The following is a 19,846-nucleotide window of genomic DNA, read 5'->3' as shown; positions in this document are numbered from 1 at the left end:
AAGTGATAAATTTTATTAAAAGTTTAATTATATGGGATAATTAAAAAATATATAAAAATTATACTCCCTCTTTCCCATGGAAACTTGATTCTTCTTTTTCCTTTATCATTTATGGGTTCCACGGTCCAATATACAATTTTAACTAGTATTTTTTTCTTCTTCTTTCTTACTTTATCAGTTATACGTTAAAATTTGTACTGATTTCAAATGACTTATTTTTATGGGATGAAGGGAATAATTGACTAATTTTATAAGTTATCTGATTGAAAAAAATTGAATTAAAAGTATTTAATTTAAATAACATTTTTTTAGAAAGATCACACCACACTCATTTTCAAAAATAATCAAATTGAAAAAATAAGGGAAAGAGATAATCTCACATGCCCGTAGTACACTTTTGATAACATCCCACGTGACGGCAACATTTGACCATGTGCACCAGCGCGTATATCCACCCAATCTTGATCGCGTGGCACCAAATCTTATCTCTCTTTTGGAAAGAAATTCAAAATTCAAATTCGCACTGAAAATTGGCAGTTATTTGAACCCCATTCCCTCATCACTTCTCTCATCACCAACCCTAGTTTTGTCTCTGCACACACAAAAACACACTCTCTCTCTCTCAAACAAGCAACTGCAAAATGCGTGAGATCTTGCACATCCAGGGTGGCCAGTGTGGTAACCAAATCGGTGCCAAATTTTGGGAGGTAGTGTGCGCTGAGCACGGGATCGACACCACCGGACGCTACAATGGCGACAACGATCTCCAATTGGAGCGCGTGAACGTCTACTACAATGAAGCCAGCTGCGGGAGGTTTGTTCCGCGTGCCGTGCTCATGGATTTGGAGCCCGGCACCATGGACAGTGTTAGATCTGGGACCTACGGGCAGATTTTCAGGCCTGATAACTTCGTTTTCGGCCAATCCGGCGCCGGAAATAACTGGGCGAAGGGGCACTATACTGAGGGGGCTGAATTAATTGATTCCGTGCTTGATGTTGTGCGGAAGGAGGCCGAGAACTGTGATTGCTTGCAGGGTGAGTTATCATTTAATAGATCTGTGGATATAAATTCGTTTGTTAAGCTATTCCGTTCGTGCTCCGTGTCGTAGTGTTCGGATATATTGTGAAGTTCGTTTCAGTCCTTTAATGATTTTGATTGAGTTTTAGCTAACTTCTAAGAGTAAGTGTTGGCTCTCTTCTTTATGAGTTAAATCTAGTGATGGTAAATATTTTGTTAGCTGTACTCTTCTAGTAGTTTGGGTGTAAATCTAAGAAAGAGTCCTACTAAATCTATAAGCTAAGCATTTAAATGTTAGGATGGTAGACAATACGATTTTGACCTGTTTAAAGACCTTATCATTTGCATATCCATTTACTTTGAGATCTTATTGTTATTTTCTACGGAGTCCTTTTCTAACTGATCTGCATTCTCATCAGTTTGGCAAAATCTTGAATACAAGTCAAGCAGTTTGAAATTGTTAATGCAGTATGTGTAAGTTCTATACAATTTCATTTGACTAAACCATTGGTTTTATTTGTCATCTTCTTAGGATTTCAGGTGTGCCATTCATTGGGAGGTGGAACAGGTTCTGGAATGGGGACTCTTCTGATTTCTAAAATCAGGGAAGAGTACCCAGACCGCATGATGCTCACTTTCTCTGTCTTCCCATCACCTAAGGTGTCAGACACCGTTGTTGAGCCTTATAATGCCACTCTGTCCGTTCACCAGCTTGTCGAGAATGCTGATGAGTGCATGGTGTTGGACAATGAAGCTCTGTATGACATTTGCTTCAGAACCCTCAAACTTACCACTCCCAGCTGTAAGTTGCGCTTATTTAATGGTTCTATGATTTCTATCGTGTTTTGCACGAATATACTTTTCTGCATGATTATGCCATCTTACTTTTGTGCATCTTTTGCTAGGCAAGTTGTGTATTTCATTTTTAAGGAAACTTAAGTTTGCATTGTTGCTAGATATCCAACAGACAGATATACTTATGTTAAACTTTGACTCTCCTTTTTTATTCCCTACAATTTATATAAACTTAACTGTCATATTCCATAATTTCCATCACATGGTCTAAGAGTAGCTTGTATGTGCTTGCTAAGGATATCATGGTGCATAACATTCTTAATTCTGTCTCCTAAGTTGGCACATGCATTCAGATTCTTTGCATCTTCTGTTCATGTGCGCTTCTGGAATTTTTAATTTGAACATAATGACCTATCTTATTAAATTCTTGTTTACCAGTTGGAGATCTTAACCATCTGATTTCTGCGACCATGAGTGGTGTGACTTGCTGCCTGCGGTTCCCTGGTCAACTCAACTCAGATCTCCGGAAACTTGCTGTCAACTTAATTCCTTTCCCCAGGCTGCACTTTTTCATGGTTGGATTTGCTCCGCTCACTTCTCGTGGGTCACAGCAGTACAGAGCCCTCACCGTTCCTGAACTTACCCAGCAGATGTGGGATTCAAAGAACATGATGTGTGCTGCGGACCCTCGCCATGGTCGTTATTTGACAGCTTCGGCCATGTTCCGTGGGAAGATGAGCACGAAGGAGGTGGATGAGCAGATGATCAATGTCCAAAACAAGAATTCATCTTACTTTGTTGAATGGATCCCCAATAATGTCAAGTCGACTGTTTGTGATATTCCTCCAACTGGCCTGAAAATGGCATCAACCTTCATTGGTAACTCCACGTCAATTCAGGAGATGTTCCGGAGGGTTAGTGAGCAGTTCACGGCCATGTTCCGGAGGAAGGCTTTCTTGCATTGGTACACTGGAGAAGGAATGGATGAGATGGAATTCACGGAGGCTGAGAGCAACATGAATGATTTAGTTTCTGAGTATCAGCAATATCAAGATGCAACGGCAGATGAGGAAGAGGAAGGCTATGGTTATGAAGATGAGGATGAGGAGTATGAGGAGCAACATGAATGATTTTGTCTTATTGTTTGTGGTTCAGCTGTATTTTAAGGGATGATTTACTTGCTTTCTGGGATTAGGTTACTATCACTCTCGCTTACTTGCAAGAGTTCTAATGTGCTTTTCTTTTCATTAACTAATGCTATCTTGAATATCACATGACTTTGTTAGCCAACATAGATAAATCATGAATGCTTTCTCTTTTCCTTGATGCCTGAGCTATGCATAACTTTTTTAAAATATTCCTTTGCATCTCATAACTCTACTTGTAGGGCTGGTTTGATTGCCTACATAGTCCTAGATATCTCATCCTATCCGTGGGTTGTTGAGTGTTTGTTTGCCATGAGAGTCTAGCACTATGACCCGGTATAAACAAGCAAACCTAGAATTGTTCACATTTTTTAACCCAAAAAAGTTGCATATGACTAACCCCCAAAAAGCCAACAATTGTCCAATATCTCTAAATTCATGATATACATTTATAATTGTACATACTAAATTATCCCTGCAATTATTGCCTCCACCAACCAACAACTACACAAAATTATATTCGAAAGTTCCCAAAATCAATTGAACGGCAAACACGCTCATTCAGAATTCGGAGAACAAATGAAATTGGCCGATTCTGGCTGGGTAAAGTTTCTAGAACATTGGGCTAATTGAGATTCACATTTCTTCGGTTTCCAGGTTAGTCCAGTTGGAAGGACCGTCGTTTTGGGAGGAGGCGCAATGGATAGAGAAGATGAACGAGTGAAATTAGGTTTCGATGAAGCAAATATACTGAATTATGTGTAATTTTTTGTTTGTTGTTTTCCCAATTTGTTATGTTTTCTTGCTTTATATGGATGTGAATCGTGGAAATCCAATTAAGAAAGTTTTTTCTTATGCAATTTTAGAAATTGGGTGGAAGATTGTGTATGAGATGGTTGGTTTCATTCCACTTTTTTTGGTAATTTGAAGGATGTGGTGTCTGTAACTGCACAAACGATTTTAATTGCTCATACAACACTTTACAGAAATGGTTAAAATGGTGTACATAACTTGTGTTTCATTGCGATAACTTGTACAGCCCTTGATTTGTTGATCTGTGGTCACTGAATAAATGCATATTACCTCCGTCCCACATTAGGAGTCCATGTTGAGTTTGACACTGGTATTATGAAATACAAAGGAAAGTTGGTGAAAAAGATAGTGGAATGTGGATCCTACTTTTATGTATTAGTTCTATAATAAAATGTGAGTGGGAAAAGGTGAGTGGAATGTGGGGCCTATTACCAATAATGAAATATTCCAACCAGGACTCCTAAAATGGGACATCCAAAAGTAGTAAATCGGGACTCCTAAAGTGGGACAGAGGGAGTACATATTCAGCACTTTTCTGTTACTTGTCCATATAGGTTGAACAGAATTGTCATGCATTGACGACGACACTGATTTTGCTTGAGGAAATTCTAAGAAATTAACCACCGAATAAACCTCCTTCTTATAAGTTTGAGTTCGCACCTTGTGTCCTCTGCGAATCCCAATAGCTGAATAGGCAATGTTAAATTTGTGAGCGGGAACGAAAATTGGGTTTTACCGCCAAGGTGGTAGACGAGGACAAAACTTCCATTTCGAAAAATTAATGAGGATAGTTATGTCACTATTTATCTACATCAGTGATTATACTTACCATATCAAACAGAAGTTAACAAAACATATGAAAAAAATCGGACCAACCAAACAATATACTACGATAGCTACTCCATATCTAAATCATAAATAATGGAGTGTTTCTATTAAATCCTATCAAACTCTATATAGGCAATCAAACCAGCCCGTAGTTTAGAAATCGTTATAACCGGCAGCTTATGAGTTGTTGCTCGTGAAATGGATAAAGGAACTAGTATGAAACAAAGATTAAGATCATCTCCAATAGTACACTAGAGTAGGTAATTAGCTCCAATGGTATTTTAAAATCAATTTCATTTTTGGTTTTTGAGTAAAGAAATTTTATCTTTAGGTTTACACTAAAACAAATCAAATTTTATGAGTAAAAAGACATAATATAGAGAATATGTTTTTAAGTTTGAGTTTTGTGTAAATGGTTGGAATAAAATCACTATTTGATGTGGTATTTATAGGTTTGAGTTTAGTGTGAACGGTGGGAGATGCTCTAAGCCATAACAAAATTCAATGTGTATTGGAAACAATATGTGATGCAGTAGATGGAAAATGTTAGGATACTCAAGCAACGTGATCCTAAAATCTGAAATTTGAAGGGGAAGAAATTTGATTTGATCCAAAAATTCTAACCAAATTTAATATTTTGATTTAATTTGATTTCATTATTTCAGCTTATATACATTTTGCTCCGTATAAGTGTTAGGTCTTTGCATCTTGTGCATCGCATCTATTATGTGAATTAGTGGCGGATTCAGGATTGATAAACGGAGGGGGCGAAATATATATTAGTAGGTTGGTTTAGGGCGAAAATGACAATTTTTTTCGATTTTCGGGGAGATGTCGGGGAAAACGGAGTGGGCGGACATGATAATTTTATGTCCGAATAAGAAGAAATTAGTCGCACGGAGGGAGTGACCGCCCCCTCCTCCCCTCCTAGATCCGCCACTGAATTGTGAAGGAAATTACCAATTAATTAATATGTTTATGAGAGAATAAATGTTAGTAATACGAAATGTATGGACTATTATTTAGCAAATCTGCGTTTGTTTGTCACGTTTGTCGGTTTGTGTCAATTCAGTCTCCAGACTCTCCACTAAACTAAAATGGATGATTTAAATCCACATTAATTTATGGCTTGAAGCAATTGATATTTGCATTATAAAAATACGTACATACTTAGTGGCCCAAACAAATCGGTCCATTTTATAATTTTTCATAAAAGAATATAGAGTAAAGGTCAATTTTGGTACTAAACATTTGTCCGAAATACCAATTTGGTCCAAAACATTCATTTTTTAAAAAACGGGTGCATAACAAATTTAATTCGTGTCGACCCGGTCCTATTTTTTACGGTGCCGTCAATTTCAGACGGTCAACCGTCAATTAGTGATTTGTTGACTGGATTAGGCCTAATTATTTTGTTAAAAAAATTAATTTTTCTTATTTTAAATTTCATTAAAATCTGTAAGAAAAAAGAAGAACAAATTGTGACTTTTGGTCTCCATCAAATCAAACCATTTCTCTCTTCTCTCTCGTCGTTCTTGACATAAAACCCTAAATTTGCCGTTCAATTCCGACCAAAATCGAGTAACTGTTGTTGGAGATGAGTTAGAATTCACCGAATCCTTACTTCCGGTCAGCGGCGGACTTGTCGGAGCCTGACTCTGACGCGGTTTGATTTCTCTTCCTCTGAAGCAAATGGAAGAAGACTCGTCACCAGAAGTCACCGAACCCTACTTTCGACGCCGCGCAAGTGGATGCGGCGATGACAGTTGCCGGCGGTGAAATCCCGCACGATGGAGATGAAGCAAGGAGGAGGACGACGAACCCTAGTTCATATATACTTCAATCGGCACTGGCCATGTTTAGAATTGCAAATGTTCAGGACGTATTTGATATCGATAATGAATATGTTGGACTAGTTTGATGGTATTTTATTCTATTTACCTTCTTCATCTTCGACGGAATAGCAGTCCATAATGCTATGTGGAAGTTTCAAATTCAGTTTCAGAACCTTAAAATGTATTTCAACATTGTCGGAATTCAGAGACGTAGATTCAAGGACTTACATTCAAGATTCAAAATTTGGACCAAATTACAAAGAAAGAAAATTAGGTTCTTGGTGGTGTGGGGAAGAAGAAATGAAAGAGAGGGAGAACAAAAAATTTTAAATTTTGATTCATGTGTTTTTCATGTTTTTATTTGAGGTTTTCTATTTTACAAATATTTCAAAAAAATTTAAAAAATAAAAAATTAGCTACAGTAATAAAAAAAATGGCTAATCCGGTCAACAAGACACTAATTAACGGTTAACCGTCGGAAATTGACGGCACCGTCAAAAAAGGACCGAATCGATACGAATTTCATTTATTATGGACCCGTTTTTTAAAAACTGAATGTTTCGACCAAATTGGTATTTCAGCCATATGTTTAGGACCAAAATTGACCTTTATTCAAGAATATATTCACTTTTGGATGAGAGGTTTTACATGAGGACTTTGAATTTATGACAACCGAATTCATTGGACTTGTTTGCCTGTAACTAAATTAATCAAAGACCCTACGAAAGTAAATTATGAGTACAAGCTTAGAACATTGTCTGTAGCCATTTAAACCCTAGATTAACAAAATAAAACATAAATCTCTTCATTGAGCTATGACAAATGAAAACAAAAATAAAACAAATAAAGGGCCCAACCGGGTTCGAACCGGTGACCTATTGATCTGCAGTCAATTGCTCTACCACTGAGCTATGGACCCTTTCTTGTTCATCGGCATAGTTAAATTTATTAAAACATGTAAAGTACATTGTTTGTACTATATCTATATTCATAAAAGTATGATTATTCTAGTCTTTATTGTAAAGGAGAAATGTCTAAATTATTTTTTGACTTTCAATAAGAATTTTTTATCTTTTCGGGTGACCCATATATTAAGCGCTTCCTTCAATTTTTTTTTTCTTTTGTTGACATATATTTAAAGATAAATTGTCTATCCAGCTATGGACAACCATACCAAATTAATACTAGCATGAGTATGACTACAAGTAAGCTTAACAACTAGTGATTCATTAAAAGAAAAATGGTGCCATTTTGGTAGGGCTTAATTTAAATGGATCCACCACCAACTATAATCGAAGTTCACTTCTTCAAATTAGCAAATAATTATTGATATTAATTTCCCAATCATCTGTAGTGTCTTGCTTTTTCCCTCCAATGTGGAGGTGACAAAATGGAGGATAAATCTCATCATTTACAAAGAAGAGGTGACACCAACAATTAATCTGTAGTACTTATATGCTACAAGGCCTAAATTTGAATGTGTCCAAGCTGCTTCCTCGAAGATAAAGAATACCCTTCTATATATGCTGCTTCTTAATTTGTATAAAGAATTCCTGTAAAACAAACTGTAGATTAGTGCCAGCAGCTTGTTTCAGTTAAATATATTCATTCCACCAGCTACAAACATGCATACCAGAATCTACATATCAGCTCAACTGATTATGGCAGCTACTATCACAAGGATATGCACAGTCTATCTCCTTGCTTATCCTTCTGCTGAAATACCAATCACCAACGGCTTGTGCGATGGTCTGTTCATTCCACATCGGATCAGTCGAATTGTGTATTTCAGACTAGTAAGAAAGGAGAAATGTGGCAAACCTTATTGTGTACTCTTGGAGAGTCGAGTGCGAACCAAGTGTCCTGTGATTCACTCTGGCAATGAGCAAAACACGAGTTTATAAACATCCCTCCACTTGTTGAGTTCATGTAAAAAGGCCGCAGCGTTTCAAGCATGTATCTCCTGAATCCTGGGAGGATACTAATGTTATGCTTTAATCCATTAGATTAGTTTGGTGAAAAGAAGAACATTAGTATGAAGGGAGATGAACCTTGCAAAGTAGCAATCTGGACTGCGTTACAATCTTTCGGGTTAAGCTTGCAACGGTACCAGTGGCCGTGGGGATCAGCAGCCGGAGGCACCAAAATGTGATGAAACTGTCAAACAGAGATGTAGAGTTTAATTGCTGTATAACAAGAGCCACATGTAAATAGGATATCTTCTTACTTGATACACATCATACGCGGTGTTCAATATGAAATAGGGTGTCTTGATGTATGGCAAAACGTATTGTGGGAAGAAGCACTAAAAGGAAATACGGAGAGATAAGTGGGTTAATAGTCCTCTAATGAACTACTACTATATTAGCTTGTGCAATATGAAACATACTAGTTCGGGATAACCAGAACTCGTGCAGTTCTTATTCAAGTTCTTTTCCACACCCTGCCAAGTTTAACATGTGAATATCAGTACAAAGACACAAAACATGATTCCCTTAACTTGCTACGCACCTGCAGAGAAACGAGGCTTTTGTAGAAATATCGCATGCTGTGGTTCATAGCAATGTCTCGCCTGCAAGGATTAACGCAGCACCTTAGATTCTAACGAATGCAGAAAATTCAGTCTAATAAATATTGTATCCACACTAACAGCTTACGCATCAAGAAAAAAGCCAGCATCGCTTAGACATTTGACACTTGCATTTGCTGGCAAATAGCTATTAAAGTCGTCACAATGCACGAAGGTGGCCAAGCCCCCGGCAGAGCAACCAGATAGCAAAGCCTGCCATAATAGAACTTCCACTAACTGAATCGAATATTTTTGTGCACAAGATCATATATAAATTTATGCTTACAAGCTTAAAATTACCTTTCTTGCTTGGCCTAAGCCTTTGGGGAGAAGATCGTGAATGATTGCTTTCCATATTCTCTGGCCTCTGAAATAAAGCAATGATGTCTGTGGTTCATTCAAAATGGCGAAAACCTCAGATTATACAATGATCGGTAAAATTTATAAACAGCGCAATTATGTTTCTTATTAAAAGAAAATACTGATTGTGATTGCTTACTCCATTATCAAATACAGCATCCCCAGCAAAGGAGGCACCATCGCAGTATCTTAGCTTTACACGGTTCCAGTTGTAAAAATCTGTCATTGAATATGCTAGTTAGTTTTTACCATGCTAGATTGTCCAAGTGGTCGTTAAACACCCTTTGATGCTAACACAAAATTCATGCAAATAAATACCTCAAACTTTCCTTAAAATTGAAAAACATTAGCTCTTCTCATCCTTTTACAAGAATTAGCTACACTAGATTTGCTTGTTAACTAAAAAACTAGTACTACAATTTAGAACTATAATGTTGCATTTCAAACCTTAATTTGTTTGTTACTTGGTTTCTCCCTTTCTACTCCTTTTTCCTGTTTTGGGCTTTACATGAGTAACAATTAATACCATGTGTGACATTTACACGTACAAGTCAACAAAACCGTGGCCTCTCATTTTTTGTTTCTCTCTGGAGTCTGGACCAATAAAAATAAACAGATGAAACTTTAATTATTGTGCTGAGCAGGAAAATGACCCTTGATGGTTATTGTTTTTTTTTTTGGGTATAAGTTATTTTTATGGCAACCTAGATCTACTACATGTGCAAGTGTCATGGCTCTATCTGGAACGCACCAATTGTTTTATAGTTTGAACAGCTATATGGAGTACTATAAATTATGGAGTATATCCGTTTTCTTATATATTTTTCCAAATACTCCTATTTCCTTCAAGATATAGAGGAAAGTGTAGAAGCAAAGAAATGAGGGGAAAAAAGGTGAGATATACCAGGGTTGAAGGAGGCGTTGTTGCTCAAAATGCCGGAAAAAACCTCAACCTTAGACATGTGAAGAGTGGATCCACGACGAGTAGAGGCTCTGTCGAGGCAGGATTTGACGTCGTTGCACCACCCACCACCCTGTATTATCACATGCATTATTGCCCTCCTCAATCTTTTATTTCCACAACTAATTTCTTAATACTACTATAACAACTCACACGGGTCTATCTATTTATTAATTACTCCATGTTGTTAATATAAAACGATGATAAGATTGAAAATGAAATCGGGTTGCAATTATAGTTACAACTAGCTATAGCTTAGATTTACCCGCTAATAATTTGATCCTTGAACAAAACATCTTGATCTTGTCGTCAAGTATATATGTTGGTCAACCATTTTAATCTACTTTTTCAATAGCGACACAGGCGATGCATGTGGATGAAATTAATAATCTATAGTCCTCATTTGTTGTATACATACAGTCCTAACATTATTATTCTAGTCTAGCGGCTATTAGAAAATTATTAAAATCACAAATAATTAATAGCACTGTTATTAAATTAAAATGTAGATTAAGTTATCATCCAAATTGCTAAATACTCAATTAATCCTCACCTTTTTTTAACAAAAACAATAAATTTAAAATATGGAGTAATTAATTATAACCGGGGTAGACTATCAATGTTAAGGCTAGTTAGGATAATGACCATGATATGTATTATAGTTTGTGCTAGTTATATTTCTAATATCATGCTACATTTTATGTATACTAAGATAACCTTAATAATATAAATGCATAAATTGAGAATTGGAAAGATATTGGACAACTTTGTAATTTTGTCCGGCTATCTTGGTTCAGCTTCCAAAATTATTAGTTAATCCATCAAAATTGTGGATTAACCTGTGCTAGTATTTACTAAGGTGAATATAATAATAATTAAAGTTAGATATGAAAACATAAAACGAGAGAAACTAACAGTACCGAAAGGAGATAATGCCACGAATAAAACAGCATAGTTAGCAAGGAGAATCTGGTTCTTGCAATGAATACTTGGATAATTAATGAAATGTGACATGAAATATTATTTACCCAATCAAATGCTGTTCAATTTAGTATGATTATAAGATGATAAAAGATGTATTGGAGAATGGGATGAAACATTTGGTCTTATAAATCATGCGCATCATTGGAAATGGAAAATGATTGAGATCGGAGAGAGAGAAGAATAATAATTAAATAGGAAAAGAAAAGAGAAAAAGGGGCCATGTCTGACATGGCAGAACAAGTTTTTCCCTTTCTGCCCCATAAATTTACCTCAAATTGCAAAAGCCAGTTGCGCGCCCCCGCCCCAAATCCCCTGTCAAAATGATACGCCGGCAAACTTCCGTCCAAGCAATCTATACATTGTTTTTTAATTGTTGAACTAAGTTTGAAATGGTGACATCGGAATCACGATTTGAGCGGAAAACTTACATGCGCCGATCGACGAAGCGTTCCTGACGAGAGTCATGTTCACGCGCCGCTGCTGCTGCGACATAATGCACCGCGGCGCGCACGTTAGCACCACCACCACCAGAATGCTAAACGACGCATTCGTCTTCATTTCTGAGTTGTTATTATATCTCCCCAAATGCTTGATATATATATACTCAGATTCGAAGTTGACCCTACTTTACAAGAAAAGGAGCAGAGAAAGCAACGCTAATGTCAATCTCCAAATACATATAGAGAGAGACAAAGTATATTTTGGAAGCTACGAAAATTTACACTCACCAATATGAAGGATGCAATTATCTGTATTCAAAAAATAACAAGCTAGATAAGACCGGAATTAATTTGTTTGTCATCTTTCATTTATATCTCGTGCTTTCAATATTATCTCTAAGTATCTGTATATTACTTAAATTAAATATTTTTGGTTGAGTATTACTCCCTCCTCTTTTAGACACAAAAATTTTAAAAATTATGTTTAATAAATTAAATAAAAATAATATAAATAGAAAAGAAAAAACAAAAATAAATCAATAAAAGAGATAAGGAGTAAGAGATCAGAGATGAGAGAAAGTAAAAATAAGAGAAAAATATAAAGTACTAAGAATTACTAGTATTATACTATATGTTCTTTTTGCAAATATCAAACCAAAGAAACTACTCCATATTACTCCCTCCGTCCCATAAAAGTTGAGTCGTATTCCTTTTTAGTCCGTCCCAATAAAGTTGAGTTATTTCCTTTTTTAACTAAAGACAAAACATCTAATCACTCTTACTCTATTCCATCAATATACTTTACTCTTTCTTATCTTTCCTACTTTTTTCATCTCTCCTATTTATTTAATATAAATTCTTAATCTCCGTGCCTAAAAGTTTTGTCTCAACTTTTATGGGACGGAGGGAGTACTACTATAAATTATTGTGGTGTTGAGGGGTGGGTTACGAAATTAGTTAGAGGCAACAATGATGAGAATTCCATTATTGCCAAATGATGTTGACTCCGTAACAGATTGATGGTCAAGTGATTAGGAATGAAATTTTTATTTAGCATTTTTTATGGTTGCCAAGAAATTTACGGTTTGGCTATTTTTATTTATTCTGGAGGAAATTTACGCATAGAATTGAGGGGACTGTATTACAGTTTCGGGAATTATGATATTTAATTTAAACTGTAATTAGGCACTTTTGCCAAATATTTTGTACTAGTACAAAGGTCCACTTGCGTGCAACCATTAAATGCACAAAATGCTCATTCTAAACATTTCTATACATCTCTCTTCTTATAGTCACTAACCTAGTTAATGGTCAGGGCCCCAACTTACAACTAAGACATCGAAATCTAGGAGTTATTTTGTCCAAACGGCATGGAATTTTTAACGACAACAAAATTCAATCAAAATAGTCCTACACTACCGTAACTTTCTTGATACAAGAAAATGAAAAGTAAAAGGAAAAAAGCACACCCACTAATAGTTAGGTACGACTTACTTACGAGGAGGGTGATGGTATAATGTGTGGGTTGGGTTGTTATCCCGAGTCAATCAAATTAACAATCCAACCTATTAAGGAAACACTTGAACACAGTTTGTTAAGGAAATTCTAAACTCGAATACTAACACAAACTCAACCCTCACACAATACAAATTTGTTATCAACGGGATCTGATTTTTATTAACAACACAGACCCGACATAATATATGGAGTAGCAATCATATGAACCAGCGCTACAACCTACAGCGACATATGACAAATGAGAGAATGATAACTTAATTTTAACTCTAATAAAGAATTAGTCCTAAAAATAATGAATTAAAATACTTATATTGATTACTAACAATTTACTAGAATCTGATTTGAACCCAATTCAAACTCATCTTGAAATTATCATATATTTACCTACAATTATCATAAAGTTAATACGATAAGAACACGAATATAATAAGACTAACATTAGCTCATTAATGTCATACATATTCGTTTAAATGTCATGTTGTAAGCCCTGCTATTATTTACCAACAATTGTGATTTCTACATAATCGTCAATTTCTAATAATTTACCAAGATGCATTAGGCCATCCGCATCCCTATATCTTATTCATCTCTTAACCATCTCATCCTTTAACTATTTATGGGTCACACTGTACTTTTCAGCCCATCTCTTAACTAAGAGACAGCACATGCATCCCTCCATCTCTAACCAACTCATCCCTTAACTATTCATTCAATTTCATTTTTTATTTTTATTTCCAACAAATTCAATTAATAATAAAACACACTTCATGAAATAAAACTAAATTATAATTTAAATACCTAAAAAAATAAAAAAGACATATATTAAAAAACTAGAAATTACAAATTGCACACTTAAATTCAAATCAAAAAAAAATGGAGGCAAATAAGTAGAAGGAGTTCTCTAGAGACGATCATCTAACGGTTGCCAAATTTTGCCCAAATGTGCTCCATTAGATCCTCCTGGAGTTGGGCGTGGGCGGTAGAATCATGTGTCCTTGCCCGAATAGACAACCGCTCTTGCAAAGACGGATGCACTCCCCTTCGAGGCGGACTACTTGCGGTTGAGCTTCCCGAGGTTTCAGGGTCGAACCAATTTCCCGCCTCAGGTCCTTCGTCGGCGACAATCATGTTGTGCAAGATTATGCACGTATACATGATGTCGACCATATTATCCATAAACCACGTACGAGCCGGGGCTTTGATAATGTTAAATCGAGCTTGGAGAACCCCGAACGCTCTCTCCACATCCTTGCAAGCAGCCTCTTGCTTCTGCGCAAAAAGAGACTGTTTTTTGTCCGCATGCCTGTTGAGCGTCTTCACGAAGGTTGGCCACTTTGGATAGATGTCATCGGCAAGATAGTACCCCATTTTATACTGGCGATTGTTAGCGATGAAGTTGATGGCCAGCGCTTTACCATTCAGAACTTCGCCAAAGAGGTTGGAATTGTTGAGCACGTTGACGTCGTTGTTCGAGCCGGGGACCCCGATATACGCATGCCAAATCCATAGCCGGTAGTCGGCGACGGCCTCGAGTATAACGGTGGGGTGGGTGCCTTTGTGGCAGCTCGTGTATGACCCCCTCCACGCCACAGTGCAATTCTTCCATTGTCAATGCATGCAATCGACGCTCCCGAGCATCCCGGGGAATCCGTGTGCTTGTTCGAGAAGTTGGAGCAGAAACTGACGATCTGCAGTGGTTGGCTTCTTCAGAAATTCGTCGGTGAAGGCTGCCCGGACGCCTTTGCAGAACTTCAACAAACAAAGTCTCCCGGTGGATTCTCCGACGTGCAGGTATTCGTCGAACGAATCCGCCGTTTGTCCAGTAGCAAGCTGACGGATCGCTGCAGTACATTTCTGGAGCGTCGTGTGGCTAGGACGGCCAACAGCGTCGAACCCTTCTCTGAAGTACTCTTCCCGTGCCGCCAATGTATTCGCGATATGCAAAAATAGCGCGAGTGACATACGGAAACGGCGACGGAAGTAGATATCTCCCCATACCGGGTTCCGACTGAAGTAATCATGTTCCAACCTTGCGGCGGCTTCCTCTCGGTTACGATGGATGTAAGTCCGGGGTCGCCTTTGAGGAGGCGCGGTGGCTTCCTCCTCCCTATGTCGATCTTCTTCTAGCGATTCTTCCATTATTCGACGCATTTGCTCAAATGGATCCATGAATGGATTAAATTTGGGAGAAGAAAATTATAAAGGAATGATTTATAGAAGTGATTGGAGAGGAAAGAAAGAGAGATGAGAGAAGAATAGATGTGCTGGCGAGTGGGCGTCACGCCGCGCGCCAGCGTGCGCCACGTGGCCCGCGCGCGTGGCGAGCCAGCTCGAGGCCGGCCCCTTCCGCCCGAGACGCGTGACGGGATGTCCCGTCTCGTCGGGACGAGATATCTGTTGCAACGCGGTCTCGCCGCCATCGCGTCTCGCCGGGATGAGACCGAGCTGCACTGCGGATGTTCTTATAATTTTGTGCTCCTACATCACGTTATGTCATGTGGGCGTCACATGCGGCCTAATCAATACCATAGTTGCGTATCCAAATAATATTTAAATTTCAAAATTTTCTCAAATCTCCTGGCAATAAATAAGATCTACCTAGCCAAAATTTGAAAACACAAGTAATTACAATGACTAGGTTTGGCTATAAAGTAAAATGGAGCACCGACATATATATATATATATATATATATATATATATATATATGCATGCCTAGTGGTACAGAGGAAGTTACATTTCCTATATAGTGATGCTGATTTGTGATCTAAAGGGCATAAAACTGGGAATAAAGACGATCACAGATTTTATAATCTCCTTCGACAGTGGGCCTTATAGTATAACTAGCAGCGCCCCGTGCGAAGCACGGATTGATTTAATTTTATTATAGTAAATTCATATTTTTAATTAATTACTCAAAATCACATATAATTATATTATAAAGAGAAAAAAATCACGAAGCGCCTAAAACAATTTAAATATATTATTAAATTCATGTGTAATGCGCATATTTTAAATTTACTTAACATTAATCAAAATTTATAAAAATAAAGTAATATTTCACCACACAAAATAAAAATAAATATCTGTATAGAGCAAATAAATATTGTTAAAAGATCACTGAAAAAAACAATTCCTCATGCCAATCACAAAATAATCAAGAAGAATGAATTGAAGGTGAAAGCAAACAGTATGAATACACAAATGAAAAATAAAAATCTATCTTATAGAAAATTAATTTCATGTTAAAAGAAGATAGTGTTAAAACTTAAATGAAAAACAACCTTATCCCAACACTTAAACTAATACTACTACTTAACCCTAAAATGGCAACTCATTAGAATCATTCACCTTGCTTTCATTGAATGACTTTGGCTCTCTTTCTTTTTAGTGGATTTGGGGGTAAAGTTGTGAATTTTGTTCCTGAAATAGAAAAATGTGCAAAATCTATACTACTTAAAAGTGGCAGTTTGTTGAAATTACTTTAACACCCTTATTGGAGAGAAAATGAGAAGTTGAAGTGTAATAGCTGGTCAATAATAGTTGTATTTAGAAATTCTCTAATTGGATGAATTGTGTCAAAAATTATTGGAAGAAAATTGGTCCAATGAAATGATAGCTTCTCAAATATGATTTGGAACAATTATAAACCCAACATATGAATCTGCAAAATGAAAAGTAGAGAGAGAAGGGTGAGAAGGAGGAAGGAGGAAGAGTGCATCGAGGCGTCTGTGCAAACCCTCAATCATCGCCGGAGCGGCGGCGGACGGCAGCAACGGCTGTAGCGTGATAATGAGAGAGAAATTAAGGTGAGAAGAAGGAGAAAGAGAGAAGTGCGGCGAGGCGGCACAGCCGGGACAGCACAGCGAGAGAGATGCCGGAGATGAGGAGTAGGAGGCAGCTTTGCAGGAGGGGTGATGACGGCAACAAAAAATTGAATCTTGCTTCTATATATGGACATTTCTTGCTCTTGCTTTCAATTATCCAACTAAAACAAACCAAACATTCAGAAATTGAGAAGGATGGGCTGACTGGGGCTTATGAATCAGGCGGACGGTGAAGCTGGGTGAAAGGAAATCCGGCGAGGCAGTGTGGTGGAGCGGTGGAGCGACGAGGCAGCTTGCTTGAGCAACGTGGCAGGGTGGAAGTAGCGGCAGCGAGGCAGCCTGACGGGCGAGGCGGCGGGTGGCGAACCCGCCGATTGAAAGAGAGGGAGGGGAGCGCCGATTGGGAACAGATGGAGACAGAGGGAGGCGGCACTTTGTATCATGTAGGGTTTGTAGGGATAATTAGTTTATGTTGGAGTATTGTTTGGGTCTTAGTCTATTCATTTTTATAATTTGAAACGTTTATAATTGATTTACGTTTTAATTGAGAAGAATTTTAAATTGGGTGTTAGGACTATAATATTATAATATTATGTATGTTTGGTTTTATTTGACTACTATTTATTAAATTTTGTGCGTATAATATGTTTTTTTTTAATTATTTAAGAAATTATTAATTTTCTTTCTATTTAGGTTAAAATTGGAGTTGTTCTAAGAGTTTAATTTGCCTTTTTAGTTGGATTAAAATTAAAATTTATTCATTATTGCAATGTTTTCTTTTCTTATAAGTAATTCACAGGCTAAACAACAATGCAAATATTTAATCTTTTAAAGTTTCATCTTATATTTACTTGATTAAAATATTTACTAAAGTATATTTTAATATTTTAATCAATATTCAATTTAAAATATTTTAATTAGTCTCCAATTAATTAGATAATAATACCAAGTTTATAGAATAAACTATGAAATTAGATAAAATTATAAATACCTAAAATTAATAGTATAAACTTACAAAGTTTGTATGGATTCATATAATATAAAGATTAGTGTAAATTGTCACTTTATTCAAGACAAATAAGATGTATAAAACTTTATCGTTATTTTAAGTTAAATGTGTTGTTGGGTAATATATAACACATATAAATACGTAGGAATAATTGAAAAAATATATTTATTTGGTGAATACGAATTCTTTTGGTTTAAATGCCGTGTTAATGAATGAAGATGATATTAACGGTTAAAGTGAAATCCTAAACATAATCTTTGGCGCCTTCTCTTTGTTAAGTTGGAGCACGTTAGTATCATTTTTTCGGTGTTAAGTTTTGAGAAAAATAAAAATGCACAAATTGATAAATGAACTGTACATAACTTTTTACATCTCTTTGTTAAGTTAAAACAATGTATAGGATTACACTTTTTATGGAGATTCATTCATTATGTTAATTGTGATTTATTATTAAATTTCTATATATTGTGAACTATATCTCCATTTGATATGTTAAGTTTCTTAATAAGCTACAAATCTAAAGTGTTTGTATTAAAATGATACTACTAAATAAATTTGGTATCAAAATTAACAAGCTTCATCATTTTTTAACTATGGTATTTATGTCTATTTTACCCATATAAAAATAATTTAAATATTTTTGTTTTATAATTTAATGCATAATTGGTAAAGTAAGAGATATATATAGAAAGAAAAAGTTTCTAAAGTATTGTTAATGGATAATAAGTCCCACCTAATGAAAGAGAAAAAAGTTTCTAAAATTATAAAGTTCATTGTCAAACAAAGAACAATATTGCACAACATTTAATTGTTGTTGTGTATAATAATATACAATTTTATATATAATATATTAATTTAATTAAATATGTTGAAATTACTTATAAATATATATTTATATTTAAGATATATAATTTATAAATATATTTATAATTATAATTACAATTTCAAAACTTATGAATTACTGGTTTGTTATTGTTTTACTTATGTTTTTGTTTGCATTAATGAATCTTATGTTTTGTTAATCGAAACTGGTGAACTATTTATTCGTTCAAATAGATTGTTTTTTTTTTCTTTTGTAAATAGTAGTATTTCATTTTTCTTTATTTGTATGTCTTATTCTATTTCATCCACATATCTCCTCTTTTGTTATTTCTTTTATTTTATACTTCTACTTTCATATCAAATATTAAAATAATATATAATCATGTGCTAATATATGAAATGTTTCATTGAAAGTGGGTTGAGAGAAGTACAAATATTTTCTTTTGTTGTTTATAATATTTTTAATTGTTTATAATATTACAAATACTTATTTTAATTAGCTCTTATTTGTAAATATATTTTTATACTTATTTACTCTATATTTTTTACTGTAAATTAATATATCTTCATTATTTAAAAATCTTTTGTCCTGTCTATGGCACAGGTGTTAACACTAGTTTAAAAAATATTCAAGTCATAGTAGTTGTGCAACTATTAAGGAAAATGAAAGGAAAGAAGCATTAACTATATTGAAAATAATTTATATATTACTAAAAACACCAAAAAAATAATTAAAATAATCAACAATAACTAAATACATTAACATAACATTAAAATAAATAAATAATGCATAGGTCATGGAAATAGATCACTGAAAAAGCCATTTCCCCAATCACAAAATAATTTTGAGAATGAATTGAGGGTTTAAAGCAAACATAACACACGAATGAAAAAAAAAATAATGTAGAAAACTAATTTCATGTT

General features: G+C 35.5%; 2 protein-coding genes and 1 non-coding gene across 4 annotated transcripts; 1 reads left to right on the top strand and 2 right to left on the bottom strand.

Annotated features, from left to right (window-relative positions):
- Positions 1-560: 560 nt before the first annotated feature.
- On the top strand, positions 561-3,085 carry LOC148923370 (tubulin beta-1 chain-like). The gene is made up of 3 exons (XM_089060963.1): positions 561-1,035; positions 1,551-1,820; positions 2,252-3,085. The coding sequence occupies exons 1-3, from the start codon at positions 642-644 to the stop codon at positions 2,941-2,943; spliced, it is 1,356 nt and encodes a 451-aa protein (XP_088917089.1). The 5' UTR covers positions 561-641; the 3' UTR covers positions 2,944-3,085.
- A 4,196-nt stretch (positions 3,086-7,281) lies between these two features.
- TRNAC-GCA (transfer RNA cysteine (anticodon GCA)) lies at positions 7,282-7,353 on the bottom strand. Its single transcript has one exon. It is a non-coding gene; the product is annotated as a tRNA-Cys (tRNA).
- Positions 7,354-7,746: 393 nt separating this feature from the next.
- LOC148923368 (pectin acetylesterase 9-like) lies at positions 7,747-11,988 on the bottom strand. 2 transcript variants are annotated; one of them, XM_089059954.1, is made up of 13 exons: positions 11,737-11,980; positions 11,578-11,660; positions 10,268-10,397; positions 9,503-9,582; positions 9,304-9,390; positions 9,092-9,216; positions 8,946-9,006; positions 8,824-8,877; positions 8,662-8,739; positions 8,486-8,591; positions 8,256-8,404; positions 8,068-8,185; positions 7,747-7,987 (listed from the first exon to the last, which is right to left on the bottom strand). In XM_089059954.1, exons 1-12 carry the CDS (start codon positions 11,864-11,866, stop codon positions 8,081-8,083), a joined length of 1,188 nt encoding a protein of 395 aa, XP_088916080.1. In that variant the 5' UTR covers positions 11,867-11,980; the 3' UTR covers positions 7,747-7,987; positions 8,068-8,080. The 2 variants fall into 2 exon arrangements, 1 of the variants encoding a protein (XP_088916080.1); XR_016132296.1 differs by lacking the exon at positions 7,747-7,987 and having other exon boundaries at positions 8,256-8,397; positions 11,737-11,988.
- Between the last annotated feature and the right edge of the window lie 7,858 nt (positions 11,989-19,846).

This window comes from Salvia hispanica, chromosome 6 (genome assembly GCF_029641045.1).
Source record: "Salvia hispanica isolate PSC_SH4W2 chromosome 6, Shi_PSC_v1, whole genome shotgun sequence".
NCBI classification, from domain to species: Eukaryota; Viridiplantae; Streptophyta; class Magnoliopsida; order Lamiales; family Lamiaceae; genus Salvia; species Salvia hispanica.
Note: the sequence above shows the minus strand (reverse complement) of the source record. Positions and strands in the feature narration are given on the sequence as shown.

Excerpts from the sequence above, each read along its gene's own strand:
- LOC148923370 (XM_089060963.1), top strand. The coding sequence starts at position 642 with ATGCGTGAGATCTTGCACATCCAGGGTGGCCAGTGTGGTAACCAAATC. Across the intron at positions 1,036-1,550 it reads GAACTGTGATTGCTTGCAGG|GATTTCAGGTGTGCCATTCA; the intron begins GTGAGTTATCAT and ends TCATCTTCTTAG. Across the intron at positions 1,821-2,251 it reads CAAACTTACCACTCCCAGCT|TTGGAGATCTTAACCATCTG; the intron begins GTAAGTTGCGCT and ends CTTGTTTACCAG.
- LOC148923368 (XM_089059954.1), bottom strand. The coding sequence starts at position 11,866 with ATGAAGACGAATGCGTCGTTTAGCATTCTGGTGGTGGTGGTGCTAACG. Across the intron at positions 8,878-8,945 it reads AAAGCCTCGTTTCTCTGCAG|GGTGTGGAAAAGAACTTGAA; the intron begins GTGCGTAGCAAG and ends TAAACTTGGCAG. Across the intron at positions 8,592-8,661 it reads CCGCGTATGATGTGTATCAA|TTTCATCACATTTTGGTGCC; the intron begins GTAAGAAGATAT and ends TCTGTTTGACAG.